This window comes from Felis catus, chromosome E2 (assembly GCF_018350175.1).
Source record: "Felis catus isolate Fca126 chromosome E2, F.catus_Fca126_mat1.0, whole genome shotgun sequence".
In the NCBI taxonomy this organism is placed as follows: Eukaryota; Metazoa; Chordata; class Mammalia; order Carnivora; family Felidae; genus Felis; species Felis catus.
The window spans coordinates 8985300-9005729 of NC_058382.1; the positions used below are offsets into that span (position 1 = coordinate 8985300).

At 59.7% G+C, this 20430-nt stretch overlaps 3 protein-coding genes across 12 annotated transcripts; 2 read left to right on the forward strand and 1 right to left on the reverse strand.

The window, feature by feature from the left end:
- Positions 1–277: 277 nt before the first annotated feature.
- CA11 (carbonic anhydrase 11) lies at positions 278–5224 on the forward strand. Its single transcript, XM_003997530.6, has 9 exons — positions 278–496; positions 581–655; positions 1384–1526; positions 2895–3080; positions 3299–3394; positions 3539–3611; positions 3715–3869; positions 4120–4285; positions 5096–5224. Exons 1-9 carry the CDS (start codon positions 430–432, stop codon positions 5119–5121), a joined length of 987 nt encoding a protein of 328 aa, XP_003997579.1. The 5' UTR covers positions 278–429; the 3' UTR covers positions 5122–5224.
- A 559-nt stretch (positions 5225–5783) lies between these two features.
- On the forward strand, positions 5784–11540 carry LOC101086361 (D-box binding PAR bZIP transcription factor). 2 transcript variants are annotated; one of them, XM_023245972.2, is made up of 4 exons: positions 5784–6375; positions 7278–7688; positions 9309–9520; positions 11040–11540. In XM_023245972.2, the coding sequence occupies exons 1-4, from the start codon at positions 6237–6239 to the stop codon at positions 11253–11255; spliced, it is 978 nt and encodes a 325-aa protein (XP_023101740.1). In that variant the 5' UTR covers positions 5784–6236; the 3' UTR covers positions 11256–11540. The 2 variants fall into 2 exon arrangements, with proteins under 2 accessions (XP_023101740.1, XP_044901376.1); XM_045045441.1 differs by lacking the exon at positions 5784–6375 and adding an exon at positions 6471–6855.
- A 178-nt stretch (positions 11541–11718) lies between these two features.
- SPHK2 (sphingosine kinase 2) lies at positions 11719–20314 on the reverse strand. 9 transcript variants are annotated; one of them, XM_006941032.5, is made up of 7 exons: positions 20168–20314; positions 19030–19276; positions 15383–15860; positions 14325–14474; positions 14092–14186; positions 13891–14006; positions 11719–13443 (listed from the first exon to the last, which is right to left on the reverse strand). In XM_006941032.5, the coding sequence occupies exons 2-7, from the start codon at positions 19066–19068 to the stop codon at positions 12339–12341; spliced, it is 1983 nt and encodes a 660-aa protein (XP_006941094.2). In that variant the 5' UTR covers positions 19069–19276; positions 20168–20314; the 3' UTR covers positions 11719–12338. The 9 variants fall into 9 exon arrangements, with proteins under 9 accessions (XP_006941094.2, XP_006941095.2, XP_006941093.2 ...); XM_006941033.4 differs by lacking the exon at positions 20168–20314 and adding an exon at positions 19876–20161; XM_006941031.4 differs by lacking the exon at positions 20168–20314 and adding an exon at positions 19841–20161.
- Positions 20315–20430: the final 116 nt, after the last annotated feature.

A 20430-nucleotide genomic window follows, 5' to 3' on the forward strand; every position in this document is an offset into this window, starting at 1 on the left:
AGAGAGACCGGGAGGAGGAAAGCGAAGCAGGATGGAGACATGGGGTTAGGTGGCTGGGGGGAGGGGGGGGAGCTGGAAGAAGACAGAGCGAAGAGGGGGGGGTGTGGATTAGAAACCAGGAGGTAACCCCGGGGAGAAGCAGGAGGCAGAGAGAGGAATAGGAAGATCAGGAGGTAGAGGGAGGCTGGAGGGTTGGGGAAAAGAGAGAGAAGGAGGAGAGGAAGGGAGAGCAGGGAGAGGAGGCGGGAGGGGATTTGGGGGGTCTCGGTCCTCCCCACCACCGCCTCGGTGTTCGGGGAACCGGTCTCCCTGTGGGGAGGAGAGGCAGGCTGGCAGTCCTGGAGGGACTGGGTCCCACAAAGAGGGGCCAGAGGAGCTGAGAGAGGGGGCCGGGACGTTGGGAAGGGGTCGTTCAGAGGCCTCCCGGGGATGGGGGTTGCAGCTCGACTGAGCGCCCCTCGAGCGCTGGTACTCTGGGCCGCACTGGGGGCAGCAGGTAAGGCCCAGTGAGGGGGGGTTGGGGCAGGAGCCCCTGAGGGGGGGGTGCCCAGGAGAGGGGCTCAGGCTGCTCTCTCCGCAGCTCACATCGGACCTGCACCTGATCCGGAAGACTGGTGGAGCTACAAGGATAATCTCCAGGGAAACTTCGTGCCAGGTGCAGCCAGGGCGGGGACCCAGGAGTCCGGGCTGCTGGGTGCCTCCTCCCTCGGACCCAGGAGCCCTCTCCTCACAGGACCCGGGAGTCCCAGCCCCTTCCTCCCTCCCTCAGGAGTTGGGCCCAGCCTCTGAACCCGGGAGCTCACCACGGGACATTATATATGTGCATTTCAAGTAGTGAGTGGGAGTGAGTGGAAGGAAAGAGTGTGGGGGTGGAGGAGAGCGCGTGTCCCTTTGCAAGGAAAGAGGCAGGTAGGTCCCGGCTGTTCCTGGGAACCAGTGGGTCGCCGGCCGGTTCCCCTGCCTTGGCCAGCCCTGTCTTGCAACTCCTCTCCCCGATACATTCATTATCCAGCTGCGGGACGCGGGAGACTGAAAGAACTACGACTCCCATGGGCGCCTGGGCGGGCCGGCAGTGGATGGGTAGGCTGGCTGCCCTCAGGCCTGCTGGGAGTTGTAGTTCCTTCCCCCAATGGCTTAATGACTTCAGATCGGTTTCATCCAGGAGGGTGCTAGATGGTCTTAGGAAACTCCTCCAAGATTCTTCTAGGACCCAGGATTCTGGATCCCAGCCCCCTCCTCCCTCAGACCCAGGAGTCGCCGGCTCCTGCCCTTCCTCTCCTGGGATCCGGGAGTCCAGACCACAGCCTTGTGGGCAGATCCCAGCATTGGGATCCAGTCCCTATTTCTGACTCCTTTTCCTCCCTGCCCCATCCCTGCTTCCAGGGCCTCCCTTCTGGGGCCTGGTGAATGCCGCCTGGAGTCTGTGTGCTGTGGGGAAGCGTCAAAGCCCCGTGGACGTGGAGCTGAAGAGGGTCCTTTATGACCCCTTTCTGCCCCCACTGAGGCTCAGCACTGGGGGAGAGAAGGTAAGGGGCCTGGTGGGAGGGGTTACCCAATCCCCTGGGGGTGGGTCTCTGAGGTGGAAATCTAGCCTGGGGTAAGGAGGGGCACACACTGGGTGGAAAGGAGGCTCCTTACGCTCGAAAGTGGATCACCTGTTCCCCCCTCCCCAAACATGGCTCGCTAGTGTTTCCACATCTGTAAAAGCAATTGTAAAACAAACCGCTCTCGGTGCTAGGCCCCGTTTTAAAAGCTTGATAATAAGTCTTCTAATCCTCAGAAACCACACCATGAAACAGGTGCTATCACTGTCCCTATTTTATGGATGCAGACACTGAGGCACAGAGAGATTGGGTTACTTGTCTGAGGTCACACAGCTAGAGTGCCATCCCTGGGATCCAAACCCAGGCGGTGTGGTCCTAGCCTCCAAGTTCTTGCCCACTTTGCAGTGCCATTTCGTTTCTTTTTTTTTTTTTTTTTTTTTTTAATGTTTATTCACTTTTGAGGGAGAGCGAGCGAGCATGAGCGAGGGAGAGGCAGAGAGAGAGAGAAAGACAGAAAACCTACAGCGGGCTCCAACGTGGGGCTTGAACCCACAAACCAAAGATCATGACCTGAGCCTAGCTCTGTGTGTGTGTGTGTGTGTGTGTGTGTGTGTGTGTGTGCGTGTGTGTTTTCAATTATTTAAATAAAAATACAAAACATCCTGTCATTGTCCACAAGGTCCTGCACCTATCTCCAGATAGGTCCTGGCTCCTATCTCCTCTCCTTTGCTCACCAAGCTCTGGTCCCACTGGCCTCCCTGCTGTCATGGAAACAGGCTACCTTAGGGCCTTTGCACTTGCTGTTTTCTCTTCCTGGAATGCCCTTCTCTCTGCTCTTTGCAACTAATTCCTGCTTTATCTTTTAGGTCTCCACTCAAATGTCCCTTTCTTGTGATGGCCTTTCCTCATCCCACCCTACCCCACCCCCGATCTAGGCTGGGTTTCCCATTACATCTTCCGAGAGCTTTCAGTTCTTTACTGCATGAGCATAAGATGTAATTCATTAAGCATTTACTTATGTGATTCCTTATTTATTGTGTCTGCTCCCTTAGCATGCAAGTTCCATGAGGCCCAGGGTTTTTTTTTTTGTCTACTTGTTATGCTCTCCTCCTAGCATCCATGGCACATAGTAGCAGCTCAATAAATATTTGTTAGTGAAATAAATCCAGCGATCGTGAGCACCTGCCACGGACCAGAACAGAGCCTGCAAAGTCACTGGTGTTGAAACTATGCTGAATGATTAAATGACTCTCGGAAGCAGGAAATGTAGGCGTGGAATGCGGGAGCGAGAACATCTCTCTTCGTCCCCGTCCCCGTGACGGCTTCCACCTCATTCCACCTCTCCCGCAGCTCCGGGGAACCCTCTACAACACCGGCCGCCATGTCTCCTTCCTGCCTGCACCCCGGCCCGTGGTCAACGTGTCTGGGGGGCCCCTCCTCTATAGCCATCGACTCAGTGAACTGCGATTGCTGTTTGGAGCGCGCGATGGAGCCGGCTCTGAACACCAGATCAACCACCAGGGGTTCTCTGCGGAGGTGGTGGCCACTGACCTCTGACCTTTGACCTTCGCCCCAAGTTGACCCAATTGCTCCCCCACCTTACCTTTCTTTTGAGGCCTCACCCCATCCTCTTTCATAGAACAGCCCCCCGAGCACTAAGCTTTAACCTGACTTGAGACCTCAAGGGCCCAGAGCTGTACCCGTTCTCTCCTCCCCTTCTGCTGGGGGACCCCCACTCTGTGCTTCCCTCCCAGGTGCAGCTCATCCACTTCAACCAAGAACTCTATGGGAACCTGAGCGCCGCCTCCCGGGGCCCCAATGGCCTGGCCATTCTCAGCCTCTTTGTCAATGTGAGCCCAGGCAAGAGTCTGAGGGAAGGTGGGGTCTGAGCCAGAAGGAGTCTGGGAGGCCCAGGCTCCCGCGTTCTGGGGAAGGAAGGGATTGGGGGCTCGGGCTTCTGGATTCCTACTTCCTCACCTCGTACCCCCACACAGGTGGCCGGCAGCTCAAACCCCTTCCTCAGCCGCCTCCTTAACCGTGACACCATCACCCGCATCTCCTACAAGAGTAAGTCCCTGGTGCATTGGTGGGGGACTGGGGGAGCAGGGTGTGCACAGGACGGGAGCTCAAGAAGGGCACTCCTCTTCACTCTCGCCCGGTATTCCCGCAGATGATGCCTACTTTCTTCAAGACCTGAGCCTGGAGCTCCTGTTCCCGGAATCCTTTGGCTTCATCACCTATCAGGGCTCTCTCAGCACCCCGCCGTGCTCAGAGACTGTCACCTGGATCCTCATCGACCGGGCCCTCAATATTACCTCCCTCCAGGTGACCCACTGTGCCCTGCAGCCCCTTTGGCCTGGCTAACCCATCCCCTGGCCTGGGCATCCTCCCTTGGCCTCACCTACTTTCCTCCCTTCTTCCTTGTCCGACTGTTGGGAGGGTCAGACAACCTTTGGGGGTGGGCTGGGGCTGAGCAAAGCCCCGCCCACCCGCTCGAGGGGCGGAGCTTCCCCTGAGACCATTCACCCGGACCGTTCCTTATTCACTCTCAGTTTCCCACCCCCTCCCACGGCAGATGCACTCCCTGAGACTCCTGAGCCAGAATCCTCCGTCCCAGATCTTCCAGAGCCTCAGCGGTAACGGCCGGCCCCTGCAGCCCTTGGCCCACAGGGCCTTGAGGGGCAACAGGGACCCCCGGCACCCCGAGAGGCGCTGCCGAGGCCCCAACTACCGCCTGCATGGTATGGTCCAGTCTGCACCCCCCTCCCCCGCACGTCTTGGTCTAACCCGCCTATGTGTTCCCCCCCCCCCCTTGTTTTCCCAATGTGATACAGTCCTACCCACCCCTCTGCCGTTTCTGTTTGGTCCAGCCTCCTGAGCTCGCGCTCGCTTTCTCCCTTCTACGTGTGTGTCAACATGGTACAATCCACCTCCACGCCACAGACCGTTGCTGGTCCGTGATTTGTCTTTTCCTCTTCACCGCTTGCAACCTGCAACTTGTATATAACCCGAACCCGAGCCACCTGGCTTCCCTGTGGTACGATTAACTACTGGGCCGTGGTTCCTATTGCTATGGCTTTCCACAATGGTACAGCCCGGATCCCTTCCCTGTTTCCATGTGGTACAATCGCATCGTGTTCCATAATCCGACACACACCCCCTTCCTGGAAATCAACATGGTACACTCCCCTTCCCTTTCTGCTGCCTCCCTGTGGCTCAGCCCTGCGATCTAAAGGCCACCTCTCCGGCTTCTCCACATGGTTTGGCCCAGACCCCCCCCCCCCCGCCCATGAATACCTTCACATAGTTGAGTCTGATGCTGAAACTGGACATCCCTATTCCACCCTCCTGCTGCCTCCTGCTGGTTCAACCCAGTGCCGGTCCAGAATCTGACCGTTTTCTCCAGCTTGTCGACCTGGTACATTCCGGGTTCCCCCTTCGCAGCCTCCCTGTGGTCAGAGCCCTACGCGGCTCAGCCCCCGCCCCTCTGCAGGGTCCAGCCTGTGGTGCCCTAAACTAACTCTCCCCCACCGGTGTCGTCTGTCTTACAGTGGATGGTGCCCCCCATGGTCGCTGAGACTCCCCATCGAGGATTGCGCCTGTCCTTTCCAAGTCTCCCCACTCGGGGAGGGGAGTCACCCCCAAAACAAAGCTATTAAAGGGACAGAATACTTCCTGTTTCTTAGTGGTCTGATTCTAGGCGCGGCGGGGAAACATTTGGGTATTGGAGAACAGCAGCCTTCTTCTAGAAACCAATCTCCCTCTTCCTAAACCGCACCACTCGGTTTTTTGGCTTCCTGTTTCCCCAAACTGTCATTTAGATTAGCGGCTCCTTTAAGTGGCGCCTCTTTCATTCCCCCCCAACTCACCCTCCCCGTCGGGCAGCACGCGCAGAGCCATGTGCTTCCCCCTCCCGCCTGCCTCATTGGCCCGAACTGGGTCACGGTCCCGCCCCCAGTGCCGTCTCCCATTGGGCAAATGTAGGTCAGGGTCCCGCCTCCCACCTAAAGGCGCAGCAACTTCACGCACTTAGCCCCTCACGCGCCCTCCCGGGCCTTGGCGGATGCTGGGGTCCCATTGGCCGCGCGTCTCGAGGGGTCAAGACGCGATTGGCCCGTGCGTTCAGCCGGAGGGAGGCACGCGGCTGGGGTGCTTGGCCCGAGAGACAGGCGGGGGCCGAGAGGAGGGGTGTGCGCTGTGGCGTCGGGTGTTTTGGTTTGGCTTTTTTTTTTTTTTTTCCGCGAAAGAAGTTTGCGTTGGCCACGCCTCAAGGCGGCCGCCTCCTCTTGCCCCCTCCCCCGCCCCTCCGCGCACACCTCTTGGTGCAGATTGCAAAGCGCCTTCCGCTGAGAGAGCTGCAGATTTTGCAAGAGCCTAGCTCGCCCACCTTGCTGGAGCGCCTTGTGTCCCCCTGAACTCTGGGTTGCAAAGAGCCGGTTGCCTGATTTGACCACCCCCTCACCCGGACTGCATGGTCTCCTGGGACCCTCTTGAGTTGCACGTTTCTGCACTGAGGACTGCGAATCCCCGTCACTCCTAGGATTTGCAGTGTTCTGGATACTGGAGGCTTGCAGGCTACGCTCGCCCGCTCCTGGGCAGGCACTCGCCCGAACCACAGGAGTGTGCCACTGACTGGCAGGCCAGCTCTTCGCCTCTCCATGAGCCCGTGAGCTTACGGGCAGGTGCCCGGTGATGGCGCGGCCCGTGAGCGACAGGACCCCGGCCCCACTGCTGCTGGGCGGCCCAGCCGGGGCCCCCCCTGGCGGGGGAGCGCTGCTTGGGCTGCGGAGCCTTCTGCAGGGGACCAGCAAGCCCAAAGAGCCATCCAGCTGTGAGTTCTAGCCCCCGCCTATCCCAACTCGGACACCCAACTCCCTTAGGGATTCAAATGCTGGGGCGGGGGGGGGGGGGACTAACTCCTATCGTGCCGAGAGTCCATTCTCAACCTTAATCTACTCAGTTACTAGGGTGTTTAGGACCCTAGTTCCCTCGGCACCTAGGATCCAAAAGTACCTGCTTAAAGCCCATCCACCAGGAGGACCCAGGAGTCCCCGTGTCCTCTTCCCGGAGGACCCAAGAGTCTAGGCCCCAGCCCCCCCGCTTCTTCTGGGTTATGAGAGTCCGGACCCCTGGGGTCCAGGAAAGAGGGAGGGGGTGTGTCGGATGCTCACACGGTATTGACACGGGCTTGGGCGGGGCCTCCTGGGGTCACATGGAGTCTGGGGATGAGGAATGTGCCCCAGGAATAGAGCCCCTTCCTGCCCCTTGCAGAGTGTGGGGGTGGGGAGAAGCGGCTACAGTGAGCAGGGGGGTAGGTTACAGAGAAATTACAGAGCCGTCATTTTTTTTTTCTCTCACCTGCCCAACCCTCCACCTGCCTCTTTTTGAACTTCGGCCCTCCTTCCGTGGCTCTGTACCTTCCCTGGTCTCTATCCTCCCCCCTCTTTCTGAGTCTCTCTCCCTCTCTCGGTCTCTGCCTCGCTCTCTGTCTCTGCCGCCCCCGTCTGTGCCTTCTCTCTCTGGGTCTCTTTCGCTCTCTTGAGTCTCTGTTGCTTCCTCTCTCTGGGTCCTTGCCTTCCCTCTCTGATCTCTCCCTCTCCCCCGTCTCCCCCCTCTTTCTCTGGATCTCCGCCGTGTGGGTCTCAATCCCCCCATTCTTCCTGTCTTTCTGTGTCGGGGTCTCTCCTCCGTCTCTTCCTTCCCACCCCACGCGGTCTTTTTCCCCGCCCGCAGGTCTCCTGAAGGAAAAGGAGCGCAAGGCGGCTCCGCCGGCATCCACGGTCCCCGGGCCGGGCCTGGAGACGGCGGGCCCGGCGGATGCCCCAGCTGGGGCGGTGGTGGGCGGCGGATCCCCGCGAGGGCGCCCGGGGGCCGCGCCTGGCCCGGGTCTGTTGGCGCCGCTGCTGTGGGAGCGGACGCTGCCGTTCGGCGACGTGGAGTACGTGGACCTGGACGCCTTCTTGCTGGAGCACGGGCTCCCGCCCAGTCCGCCGCCCCCCGGTGGCCCATCACCGGCGCCCTCGCCCGTGCGCACGCCCGCACCCTCCCCGGGGCCCGGCTCCTGCGGCTCAGCTTCCCCTCGTTCCTCGCCGGGGCACGCCCCCACCCGGGCTGCCCTCGGGGCCGCGGGCGGCCACCGCGCAGGTGCGACGGCGGGGGCGGGAACAGGGCCCCGGCTGGGCGGGGCTTGGACTTCAGGGGCGGGGCTGCGACCCGGGGATGCGATGGTGGGGCTGGGGTTGTGCGCCCAAATTCTGGGTCCTTCTAGGCGAGAGATGTTTGGAGAGAAGTCCGGATTCTGTGTCCCTTAATGCATCAGGGTACTGGGTCTCCTGGATCCATTGGAGATAAGGGACTTGGAACCCCAAATTCCAGGAAGTATGTCCAGTAGGGAGATAGTGTGGATTTTTCGGTGGGACGTGGGGACCCAGGGTCCGGATACTCGAGGAGCCGGGACTGGGATCCCAGAACACCGGAATTATTTACTGGGGAGTGAACTGCACTCCAGAATCCGGGCCCAGAATCGGTGGAGTGTGGAAGGACCATAACTCGTAGGTCCTCTACAAGGGAGAAAGCAAGGTCTGGGCACAGACTTCTGTTCCACCATGATGTAAGGGACTGTCTGCCCTGGTTCCTGAGTCCGCCAGTGGAGACGGGCTAGCACCCCGGATCCTCTAGAGGGGAGAAGGTCGGGGATCTTCATTCTAGATCTTACATTGAGGCTTGGACCGAGTCTCCTATGTCCTGGGAGAGGAGGGGCCGAGGATCCCAGAATCCTAGCGTGTATCCCAGTGGCGAGGGAGAAGGAGGTCGAGGGGGCCGTTTCTCAGTGTGTTCCCCAGAGCGTAGGAATGCCTGGATCTTTGGAGGTTGAGAGGTTCGAGCTAAGAAACCCCAAAGAGCCTAAGGAAAAGTGTGCTCTCTCGGGCACTGGGGGGTCCCAGGGGCGGTCTGCAGGTTGGGGATTCCCGGACACACCTGCCCCTGGCCGGACCTCCGGGCGGAACCAGGGCCCTCCCCTTCCCAGCCGCACATTCCCGCGCCACGTGAGTCCTCTCCTCTCTCCTCCATAGTCTTGACTTCGCGCACGCGCGGTCACGCGGAGGGGGCGGGGTCTGGGGAACTAGAGGGCGCCCGTGGCTGCAGGGGGGGCGGGGCGGGAAAGCAGGCGCCCGCACGTGACTGGCCCTGAACCTGTGTCCTCAGCTGGCCCTGGCTTGGTCGCTCTTAAAGGCACAGGCCGCCCCTGTCCCCTCTCTTGAACCGACCTCCAAAAACCTGTCATTTCCTCTTTTCATCCCTAACCCTTCGAAGCCAGCAGCTCTTAAGAAGCTTACCTGAAGCCTTTTCAGTGCATTGGATTTCTTTTCCTTGAGCAGCCCCCCGGGGGGGGGGGGGGGCTAGGCTTTGGTCAGGGATTCAGTAAGCAGGACTCGGGCTAGACTATGGGAAGGAAGCTGACGCTGCCAATCCGAGGGCCAGAGGTGTTAGAAGCAATAGACCAGACTCGTGTTATTTAGGGTAAGTCAGTTATAATTGGGCTCATTTCTGTGTTTGTGAAAGTGGAGTCGGTTCCAAGATTTCTAAGCTACAAGGTAGCCTAGGGACCCTTCATAGTTTATATTAGAGAGGTTGATCTCTGGCAGACTTTACGGTAGGCCTCATAAGGGCCTTCCTCGGGGTGGAAAAGATACCTGAGCAGGGGGTAGCCTCTGCGAGTACCAAATATATACACACTCAGGTGGCACATTCTGTTTCCCCAAGGCCTGACCTCTCGGGACACACCCAGCCCTGTGGACCCAGACACCGTGGAGGTGCTGATGACATTTGAACCCGACCCAGCAGATTTAGCCCTGTCGAGCATTCCTGGCCACGAGACCTTTGACCCTCGGCGACATCGCTTCTCAGAGGAGGAACTTAAGCCCCAACCCATCATGAAGAAGGCTCGGAAGATCCAGGTACCAGAGGAGCAGAAGGTGAGCACTGCTAGATGTAGGATGTAGGCATGGCCTTTGCAGGCCCTACGGCCAGGGATGGCCCTTTCCTCCCAGTCAGGCCTGGGCTTCTCATTGGGGTTAGCTCTCACGGTTCCCTTAACCTACAGCCAAGGATCGGGCAGTCGTGCGAAGCCGTGGGGTGCGACGGGGCTGAGGTTTGGGCTTGAGATTTGCGAAGATGGTATCATTATGGGATGCAGTCTCAACCAGCCTTGCTGGGCCCAGTTGTGCAGGCTTGGGGCTGGGACCAGGCCCAGTTACTAAGGACAGCATTCCTTAGCAGCAGGGTATCAGTCTGTTTCTTCTGAGCCGCTAGCCCTGCTGGGGCTGGTCCTTTGGTCTCTGATTTGGGGCATCGTTCAGGGTGCTTGCGTCCGCCTAGGATGCAGACTTTGACAGCCCGTCTGGGCCTTGTTTTCTGGGCCTGGACTGCTCCCTGGTGAGAGACCTCAAGCTCCCATCAGCAGCCAGAGCTGCCTTCTGATTTGGGGCAGCGACCGCTTCTTTCCAGTCTTCTCCCTGTGGCCAATTCTGGGGCCTCCCCTAGTTAAGAGGTGTCCTGGCTGCTCACCAGACTTCACCTCACCCTTGTGTAAGACGCGACTGCTCGAAGCACCGAGGATTGGCCTGTAAACCCAGCCTGGACCGGCGGTTTCTCTTGTCATGGGGCCTGGGCCGGATTTACCCTAGTGAGCAGGGACGAGGCTTTAAGGAAACGGATGTGAGGTCATCTTTTGGAGCTCTGGGTGGCCCTTGTTACTAAGGGGTGGGCCTCCTCAATCAAATTCTAGGACCAGAGAACCCTAAGTGTAATGGTGTGGGGAGGCCTCAGGATAGGCCCTTTTGCTAAAGTCCAGCCCTTCTGGCAACCAGGACCCGTTGGGAAGAAGGCAGCTCTCTGGCCTCTATTCAAGGCCAGTAGGTCAGAGACTGGCTACAGGCATTGGGACCACTTAGACATTACCTTTGTTTGCTGGGGAAACAACAAGGAGGTTGCCTTGACAACCAGGTCCAAAGGCCCCCAGCTCTGGAAAGATTTATGGGACACAGAACCCCATCACTGGGGAGCCTAGGCTTTCCTTAGCAACCAGGATCTGGGCAGGTGATGCATAAAGCAGTGCTTTTTATGGGGAGAAGCCCTCCGACCCTGAAGGCCCCATCCCGTTGCTAGGGAAAGAGCATCCTTAGCAACCAGGGGCTACCTGGAGGCCCTTTGTTGGGTGAGGAGCAGTGGGGTCTGCTCTGCACAGTGGAAACATGAAACCAAATTGCTTTGAGTGTGGGTGGAACGATCTCACACCTTAGCTGTTGCTAGGGGCTTGCTCTCCTTAGCAACCGGATCCCTGGGTACCCATCCCAGGAGAGACCTGGTAACCTTTAAGCCCCACTGCTGGGCAAGAAACCCCCCCAGAGGGTCTCTTAGATGCCCTCCGTCCTTGAAGGCACAAGGAAAGCTGCTACCCTTGGCCCTCAGTGCCTTCTCAAACCCCACCCCCAGGACGAGAAGTATTGGAGCCGGCGGTACAAGAATAACGAGGCAGCCAAGCGGTCCCGAGATGCCCGGCGGCTCAAGGAGAACCAGATATCGGTCCGGGCGGCCTTCCTGGAGAAGGAGAACGCCCTGCTGCGGCAGGAAGTGGTGGCTGTGCGCCAGGAGCTGTCCCACTACCGCGCCGTGCTGTCGCGCTACCAGGCCCAGCACGGAGCCCTGTGAGGCCGTCCCCTACGCTTGCCCGGCGGAGCTCTTCCCCGCCTCGCTCAGACTTGCGCCCCGACGCCCTTTTCCCTCCCCGCCCTGTGGCCCACAGGCCGGCCAGCTGGGTGCCCCAGGGACGTGATGATGCAGATAAATACATTTATATTTTTAAGAAAAAGCGAGCCTCCCCCCTCCCTCGCGGGGGCGGGGAGGGTCCTCTGTGTTGCCCCTGCCACTTCGGGGACCCCCCCCATCTTCCCACCGCCTCCGTTAACACACCCTGAATAAATCTTGAGAACCCCAGAGCCAGCTGTTGTGGGGGGAGGAGGCAGCTCCCTGGCCCCAGTTCGAGGCCATCGGGTCACGCTGGCCGCGGTATGTGGGCAGGTCTGGGCTTGGAGCCACAAAAGGCAGCAGCTACCGGAAGCACCTAGGGTTGGATCCCTCCCACGGGTTGCGTGGTGCAGCAGGGACGACGGTCTGAGAGGAATGCAACGACTGCCTTTATTGCATAGACCTTTTCAATTGCTCTGAAGATTGGGGTCGGGACGCACAGGAGACAGAAGACAGGAGACGGTCGTTTCCCCGCCCCCCACCGGCAAGGGGGTGAGGAGGAACATTAGTGCAAATCCGAGCGTCGGCCCCGGGGAACCTGCCCCTCGTGGGCTGATTGGCCAGTTAAGTGGAGGCACCGGAATGGATGGGGCGAGACCCGGGCCCTGACTGGCTAATGAACTAAGGCCTTCCCCAGCCCGCACATGACAGGTCCCGTCATTGGACAAGACGTAAGACAGTCCCCGCCCTCAGTCGACCTGGCGTCCTACGAGCCGGAAGCGAGGGTTTGGGCTGAGCCCCGCCCTCATCGGTCAGGCACTACCCTCGGGGCCAGCCCGTTTGGGACCATCATGAGCCTCCGGAATTCGGCCACACTCCAACTTTACCTCTGGTCCCCTGGGGGCGGGCGCAATCCTGAGACGGGGCTGGGGCCCCTGCGTGTGGGACCCTCGCCCTAACTCTAGCAGCTAGGCCACGCCCTTAGGTCAGGCTCCGCCTCCTTGGAATGTTGGCCCCGCCCCCGGCGGGCCGCAAGCTTCGTTGGGTTCAAGGCTCCCGACGCGGGCAGCCGGGAGGCCCAGTGAGCAGCGTGCCGAGGCCCGGATGCATCTGCGCCTGCAGTGGCCCGTACTCCACCTGCTCTCCGTCCACAGTGAGCACGCCCCGAGGCGTGAGAGGCTCGAGGCGGAAGGCACGGGCCGCGGCGTAGCCCAGCTGCGGACAGCCCAGGCTGAAGTGGCTACCTCGCTCCATGGCCAGAAAAAGGCGTAGCAGCGCAGCACGGGAGATGCCACCACGCACCCAGCACAGGTGCACCAGGCCGTCGTCAAAGCGCGCGTGGGGAGCTGCCACCAGGTCTGCCCCCAGGTGGCTAGGGGAGATGGCCAGCATGAGCACAAAGTCCCCTTCCAGCGTCACCCAGCCTGGGGGGAGTGGGGTGCCCAAAGGAGGGAGCAGGTGGTCATGCGGACCCCTGGTAGAGACGGCTCCCGGAGAGCCGGGGGTGGGAGGGGGAAGCCCAGAGGATGCTAACGTTTCTGGGACCCCCTCGGTGATGGGTGACAGTAAAGCTGCCTTAGGGGAGCTAGGCGGTGAGGGCAGTGGTGGGTCTGGGGACAGGGGGGCATCCCCAGCCCCACCCCAGTCCCCGGCCAACTCTGGGCCCCCGCCATTGAGGGACAGGATGGGCAGGGGTTCAGGCGAGCCAGGGGAGGTCAGGGCGGGCTGGGGCAGGGGCAGGGGCAGGGGCAGGTCAGACACTGAACGATGCAGGGGTGAGTGTGCCACAGGTGGGGCCGGGGCCGGGGCCGGGGCCAGGGTCAGCTCTGACTTGGCACGGGGCAGGCCACGGGCAGGGGTGGGTGAGGTGGGCTCCACGGTGGCAGGGAGGTAGGAGAGGCGTCCTCGGTAGGTGTGCAGTGTGGCGAGGCCCAGCACCGTGCCCAGTGTGAAGCGGGCACTGCCCAGGGCCCTGAAGCGCTCGCTCTGGATATCCACGTCTGACACGAAGCCCCAGGCCACAGACAGGAAGGACAAGCAGCGGGAGCCGGAGGCCAGCGTCACAGACATCAGGTCCAGCGGGCGGCTGCCGCCCCGGCAGAGTAGCAGCGAGCAATTGAGCAGCAGGTCCACACCCAGGGCAGGCTCAAACCTTCACAGCCAGAGACGGATGGACACGGTGGGAAAGAGTAGACGGGCTTGGGTGAGAGGCACAGAGCACAGGGTAGCAGGAGAAAGGCACAGAAGGGGTGGGAAGCGGGGGGGGGGGAGGGGTGGTGGCCTGGCCCGCCTGCAGCAATCGGGCCCCCTCGGGATGGACTCTTCTTACTGAACCAGGCTCCCTGTCACTTCATTCCATGAGCGTTCCCCGAGTGCCATCTGTGTGCCAGGTACACTTCTGGGCACTAGGGACACAGCTGGGAACAATCCGGCAAAAATGTCGGGGGGGTGGGGGGTGTATGGGGAGCACCCCAGTCAGACTGATTGGCAGCGGGCTGGCGGGCAAAGGGGACTTGGGGACATTAAGTGCCAGGCCGCAGGAGGACTCATCCCTCCCCTCACGGTATCAGGCTCACCTACGACGCAGGACCCCACCTACCCCCCATGCTGGTTCACAGCTCCGGCCAAGGCATTGCCTGAGCCACACGGGAGGATGCCCACGGGCGTCTTCACAGCCTCTTCCCAGTCAGGGCGGTCCAGGAATCCGTTCAGCACCTGGAGGGCGGGAGACCAGACACCTGGGTCCCGGGGCCAGGCCAACCCCGCGCCCCAGTGCTCAAGCAGGATGCCCCCGCCCTACCTCAAACAGCAGCCCGTCTCCGGAGACCGTGACAATGCCGTCCCACTCACTCAGCCTCAGCCCCTGAACCAGCTCCCGGGCGTGGTTCTGTCGTTCTAGCGTGGGGAAGTCGGAGGTGAGCCAGGCTGTTCGGCTCTGTCCCGCCACCACGCCCCAGGACTCAAGGCTCAGGAGTCCTAGCCTCCCCCCCAACCCCAGCCCCTACCTCCATCCCATCCTGACACAGCCCTTACCTGTCTGGATGAGGTTGAAGGACAGCCCAGCTTCGGAGATCATGGGCAGCACGTGGGTCTTACACCACTGCCAGGCCAGGCCCCGCCCCCCAAGGGGATTGACCAATAGGAGCAATCGGGGTGGCTTTGGCAGAAGCTCGGGGGTTATTTCTGCAAAGAGAGGGGAAGGCGTCTACATGGGCCCCAGACCCAGGCCCCTCACCGCAGAAGCAGTAAACTGCAAACAGACCCAGGGGAACTGGTGGAGGGCTGGCACAGGAGACTGCTGGGAAGTCAAAGGTGGGTTTTTTGGTTTGTTTTTTTTTTTTCCTCTGGGGCTTCGGCTGCTGAGGCTCAGGTATGCACCTTCCGCACCCCCCGTCCCCCAAAGGCAGGACTTGGGTGTCTAATCCCAATGCCCTTTGGACCCATGTGTGGGGGGAGGAAGGAGAGCTGTGGTTTTCACTTTCCTCTTCCTCAAACACCTGGAATCCAGGATCAGGTTATTGCACCGTGCAAGGCCCCCTCCCCGTTCCCGTCCCCCAGGGCCCCCAGCCAGCCAGCCAGCAGGATCCTGGAAGTCCAAGGCAGACTCACCAGCTGGAGACCCTTGAACTTCTACCTTCCTGTGCCAACTGAGAAGCCTGGGGGGAGTGGGGCGCTCTGCCCAAAGGTCTCTGGCCACCCTCCACCCCCAAAGGCTGGATTAGATGCCACCTCTGGGCTCCTGGGCTGCCCTAGGGGACCTCTGTGAGTGCCTGTCCCTGGGTGGTGACTAATCATGTCTCAGTCTGCTGCTCGCGCCAGCCTGGGAACCTCTGACTCATCTGTGGTCAGGGCCCATGGAAGGGGGGAGGGGACACCGACAACCACTTATGGGAGCAGCAGACACCAATCGTGTTTTCTCTGCCTGTGGTTTTCTTCCTTCTGGGGCCCGTCCCTGTCTATCACTCTTTCGATACAGACCGAGAGAGACACAGCACAGACAGACACACAGTAGAGACAGAGATGCCCACAGAGGGAGACCCACGGAGACACCGAGGTGGCCCTAGGGACAGAGCGGCTGTGTAGTGCCTCACCCCCGTCCCCAGGCAGCGGCAGTCCACGGAGCAGACACATGAGGGCAGTGGCCCAGCGCTGGGCCTCAGCGCGGTTCTCCTCGTAGGTGGCCGCCCCGTCGACCCGAAAGGTGCGGGCGGCTCTGCGCCGGCCCCCGCGCCGGCCCTGCGGATAGGTGTAGATGCAGAAGTAGGCCGCCGCTGCGTCCGAGGGGCTGCGGCTCCGCAGGGTGCAGCAGCCGGACACCTCGGCCAGCGGGACCAGGCCGCCCCGGGGCCGGGCTTCAGGCTTTGGGCGCAGCCGCTGTACGTGTAGGGCCTGTGGTGTGAGAGTGAGGGCGAAGCGGGAGCCGCGGGCCGGGAAGGAGCCAAACTCGCCATGCAGGAGCGGGGTGCTGGCGGCCAATGGTGGCGGCGGTGGGGGGGCCATGGCCTTGGCCCTGTCCGGGGCGCTTCTAGGCCTGTGGCCCCAGCTCCAGGTCAGCTCCTGGTCTGGCCTCTGTGGGGAGGGAGGAGGGCAGGAGTCAGAGTCCAAGACCCCTATGGCTGATAGAGAAAAGCAGGGGCGGGGCCTGTGGACAAGGAGACAAGGGGGGCGGTGACAGACGAGATGGGAGCATCAGAAACAGACAGGCTCAGACAAGGGTGGGGGGAGACCTTGAGGACACAGGACAGAAGTCAGTTGTATAGGAAGGCTAGCATCCTGGAGGGTGGACAGCCGGGCATGCAAACACTCATTCACTTATCCCCCAAATAATTATTCAGTGCCCTCTATGTTCTAGTCACAGTGCCAGGCCCAGTGAACACAGCAGGGAACAGAACAGACAAAAATCCCTGCCTTTGTGGAGTTTATAGTCTTATCAGAAGACAGAAAAACGAGACGAAGAGGTAAAATATACAGTATGTTGGATTAACAAGGGCTTTGGAGAAAAATAAGGCAGAGGAGAGAGATCATGATGGTGGAGATATAAAGAAACAGACACGCAAAGATAGAGAACACCATGCGCACACACACGCGCGCACACACACACACACACACACACATGCTCACACGGTCATCTCCAGATGGAGAAAGTAACAAGGGAGAGACACTGGGACCCAAAGAGAGGGAGAAGTTCTAGAAGCCAGACAAACTCTGAGAGAAGGAGACCACCAGCTTCAAGGAGCAGACAGCTCAGATGATGAAAGATACTTAGGAGAGTCAGAGTTTAGGGGCCCCAGGAGGTCCTCTGAGGATCAGAAAGACAAAGGACAGGGCAGATAGGAGGGGCGGGGGGGGGGGTGTCGACAGCTGGAGAGATCAAGAAAGGGGTGTGACACGGAGGAGCTAAGGAGTCAGAGAGTTAGAGAAGCCACATGCAGGCACCTGAAAGGGGCAGGGGCCAAGAGCTGGACCCCGAGCACTGACCTGGGCGTCTGGCCGCCTGCTCTCCAGGGAGGGGGTAGGAGCCGGACCTGAGGTCCCCTCCCCACAGACCTTCCCCCTGCCCTCTGCCCAGCTTCTGCCACCTTCCAGCTCACCTTTGTCCCCCACCGCCCCGCCCACCCAGCCACCTGCTGGTCCTGCCCTCTCCTTCCTGGGCCCAGAGCTGCTCCAGATGCACCCCCATCTATGGACTCACCCTCAGAAGTCACCTCTGCCCCCTGCCCTGGGCAGCTCCCTCAGGCTCCACCCCTAACTTGAACGGATCCCTCCCCTATCCGTTAGCTCAAATCAGGCTTAAGTAGAGAGTCCTAGATCTCCCCCAGTCCTGGGCCTGAGCCTCTGTCCCCAGGTCCTCAAGTCTCAGGCCCGGTCTCCATTCTCTCCAGCCCCTGCCTCCTGGTCCCCCAGACCTGGGCATGGGTCTCCATCCATAAATTCCCCGCAATCCATAAGCCTGAGTTCCTGTCTCCGGTTCCTCCGGTCCAGGTCCTGTATTCCCACCCCATTTCCAGAACCCAGTCCCAGACCTGGGTTTCCATTCCTGGATCCCTCAATCCCGGTTCTGGTCCTGCGTCTCCATCCCACACCCCTGGTAACCCAGTCCCGGCCTGCGTCTCCGTTCCTCTTGGTCCCGCAGTCCCCCAGACTCGGGTCCCTGATCCTACCCCCGCACCCTCCTCACACGCCGAGTCCTCCTCCGGGCGGCCCCTCAAGTCAGCACCAACCGCCCCCATCAGACCCAGGGGTGGGGGGAGGGTGTGCATCGTCTCAGCCAATGGCCGCGCAGCCGGCCTGAGCCGCACCAGTGAAAGCGTGCGGGAGGCGGGGCCAGCCGGCTCGCGAGCTTGGCGCAGGGACTAGCGGAGGGACAGCTCGAGAACTGGGCGGGGTATCGCGCTCCGCGAGATCAGCTGCCATAGTAGGTGAGGGCACACGCGCAGCAGAGGGGGGCGTCACGACTCCATTGACAGCGCCGCTGACGCCATCTTTGTGGAGGGCAAGTGGTAGGCCTGTCCTGTCCATTGAGTTTATAAAAGAAAAGGGACGTGAGGAAGATCTCCGCCTGCAGATTAGAGACTGACCCTAACACAGGTAACAAAGACCCAGAGATATGCAACGGAAGTTAGTAAAAGAGACCCAGAAAAGCAGAGTCAGAAGCAGTAAGAGACTTAGAGTGCCCTCTGTTTTTCAGATAGTTACAGAAAGACAGGCGCTAAGAAAAACAGAGATATATACAAAGAAACAAAGACAATAGAATTGAGAACATGCAAGGCTAAGGCCACAAGAAGACCCAGAAAATGATGGACACAGAGATGGAGACAGATAGTTCTGGAACGAAAGCCAGGGAGAAGAGGCTCATTAATTCATCTATTTACCTTGGATCCAAACCAGGATGGAGGCAGCCTGACATGGACATCTGCCCACTGAATGACCCAGTAACATGGCAAGACAAAGAAACAAAGAGAGAGAGAGATGGGGAGAACCAGTATCTGAGACAGACCTCTAGGTCAGGGATGAGGGAGGAAGACGATGTTGGAGGACCAGAGGCCCAGAGGAACCGAAATCCACAAGTCAGAGAGCAAAAATGCTGGGGCGCCTGGGTGGCTCAGTGGGTTAAGCATCTGGCTTCAGCTCAGGTCACGACCTCACTGCTCATGAGTTCGAGTCCCGCGTGGGGCTCTGTGCTGACAGCTCAGAGCCTGGAGCCTGCTTTAGATTCTGTCTCTATCTCTCTGCATCTCCCTTGCTCGCTGTCTCTGTCTCTCTCAAATATGAAATAAAACATAAAAATAAATTGAACAAAAAGAAAGCAGAAATGTTGACAGAGACATAGAGAAGCAAAGAAATTGTGCAATGGAGAGAAAGACATGAATAGTATCAGGAGACCAAAAAAACAGAATCACAGAAAGACACATGCAGAAGGAGACAGGGACAGAACTTGCTAAAAGTGATGAATGGAGGAAGTTCGTTTACTGTCAAACAATGTTCCTTGTGTTTAAACCCAGAGTAGCAACAGCACCAGATAATATACGCCAAAGAATGATCCAGAGAGCGACAGGGGACAGAAAGATGGAGAGACAGGGAAACACACATCTTAGTTGGGGAGAAAGGCAGGCACACCAGACAAAGAGGCTGGGACTCAACAACAGAGACCAAGTCACAAACGCAAGGGCACAGCAACACGAAGAAAATTGTGTCCCATGGTATGGTGATCTTCACGTTCACGTGGACCCTTCCTTACCTGATCCCCCTGCTCCTCTGTTTCAAGGTGTCCATTCATCTGCTGGCCCTCTGCTTTGTTACCACATCAGCAAGACCCTGGTCCCGGGCAGGAGGCCATGGGAGGGTGGTATGGGCAAGGAGTCAGGCCTGACAGTGCGGGCCTGGCCTCTGGCCCCGTGGAGGACAGGTGAATAAGTAGGAGGATCAAGGGCAGGCCGACCGGAGGCCAGGCTGGATGTGCTGGAGGCCCAACAGGCAGGGCTTCCCTGAGGAAGGAGAAAAGAGGGGACAGGTCAGCTTTGTCACTGCCCCAGCCAGTCTGTCCGGTCTTACACAATAAGGGCCGATAATAGGAATGGAAGCTAATTTGTATTGAGTGCTCATGTGTAAAGCATGGTACTAAGCGTTTTTTTTTTTTTACTAACTTATGTAATTCTGGAAAATATGTGCCAAGCCTATTTTTGTAGACAAGCAAAGTAAGGCGCAGAGAGGTTAAGTGACTTGCCCAAGGTCACACTGTTAGTAATTCGCAGAGCCGGGATTTGAATTTGGCTACAGCTGACACGACCCCATCTCACCTTCTTTTCTGTGTCTCTGCTTCTCCCTCAATCTCCATCTCCCTTCTCTTTCTAGGTCTCCATTTCCCTCACCCTCGGTCTCTGTCCACTCCCCCTCTGGGTCTCCAATCCTCCTCCCCTCTGAGGCTTTTCCCCTCCTTCAAAGTCTCTCCTCCCCCTCTCTTTCTGGAGCCTTTCAGCGATTCCCTCTCCACCCCCCCCCACCCCCCCCCAGGCCCGGGGCTTCTGTGCGCCCCCTCCGCATTCCAGTACCGTGCAAAGCCCTCGCACTGATCGCGCTGGGTCACCTGAATCTCTCCGGCTGGGAAAAGCAGCCCCAGATGGCAGAGGCTGAGGAGGGGGTCAGAGAAAGAGGAGGGGGAGAAACGGCATCTAAAAATGGGAAATGCGGGATGCTCTAGACTGGGCTGCAGCAAGCGGATCTCGGGTTAGATCTCAGGTAGGACTTCCCCGAGCTAAGGCCGCACCAAACCAGCGCGGCACGAGATAAGGGAGGTGAGCCAGATAAGGAAATGCCTGAAGCGTGGGGTCAGAAGTTTCCCGAGGTTCCGACAGGCCCCGCCAGCTCCGCCTCCTCACCTCCAGTACTCGGCCCGCCGGGTCCTCCCGGAGCCACAGAGAGGCCGTCGGCGTCGGGCCAGAGCGTCACCGCGCGGCGCGTTCTCCCAGCTCTGCGCCACATCTCTCTCGCTCCCAGATCCCTTTCTTCCGGAAAACTATCGAGAACAGGGACTGGTGGGGCCAGAGAGGCCCCCGCCGGGCTTGGCCCCTCCTCCTCGACGTAGCGCTCGTTCCCCGTTGGTGGTTCGTCCACTTATTCCGGAATCGCCCCTACGGCCGGG

What these genes read in the sequence shown, in the direction of transcription:
- CA11 (XM_003997530.6), top strand. Translation starts at nt 430, where the DNA reads ATGGGGGTTGCAGCTCGACTGAGCGCCCCTCGAGCGCTGGTACTCTGG. An exon ending in GGCCGCACTGGGGGCAGCAG is followed by an intron (nt 497 to 580) that starts GTAAGGCCCAGT and finishes CTCTCTCCGCAG; the next exon opens with CTCACATCGGACCTGCACCT. An exon ending in ACCAGGGGTTCTCTGCGGAG is followed by an intron (nt 3,081 to 3,298) that starts GTGGTGGCCACT and finishes CTTCCCTCCCAG; the next exon opens with GTGCAGCTCATCCACTTCAA.
- LOC101086361 (XM_023245972.2), top strand. Translation starts at nt 6,237, where the DNA reads ATGGCGCGGCCCGTGAGCGACAGGACCCCGGCCCCACTGCTGCTGGGC. An exon ending in GCCCAAAGAGCCATCCAGCT is followed by an intron (nt 6,376 to 7,277) that starts GTGAGTTCTAGC and finishes CCCCGCCCGCAG; the next exon opens with GTCTCCTGAAGGAAAAGGAG. An exon ending in AGGTACCAGAGGAGCAGAAG is followed by an intron (nt 9,521 to 11,039) that starts GTGAGCACTGCT and finishes CCCCACCCCCAG; the next exon opens with GACGAGAAGTATTGGAGCCG.
- SPHK2 (XM_019819270.3), bottom strand. Translation starts at nt 17,551, where the DNA reads ATGCACACCCTCCCCCCACCCCTGGGTCTGATGGGGGCGGTTGGTGCT. An exon ending in CGTGTGAGGAGGGTGCGGGG is followed by an intron (nt 15,861 to 17,452) that starts GTAGGATCAGGG and finishes CCCTCCCCACAG; the next exon opens with AGGCCAGACCAGGAGCTGAC. An exon ending in GAGACGGGCTGCTGTTTGAG is followed by an intron (nt 14,007 to 14,091) that starts GTAGGGCGGGGG and finishes CCCGCCCTCCAG; the next exon opens with GTGCTGAACGGATTCCTGGA.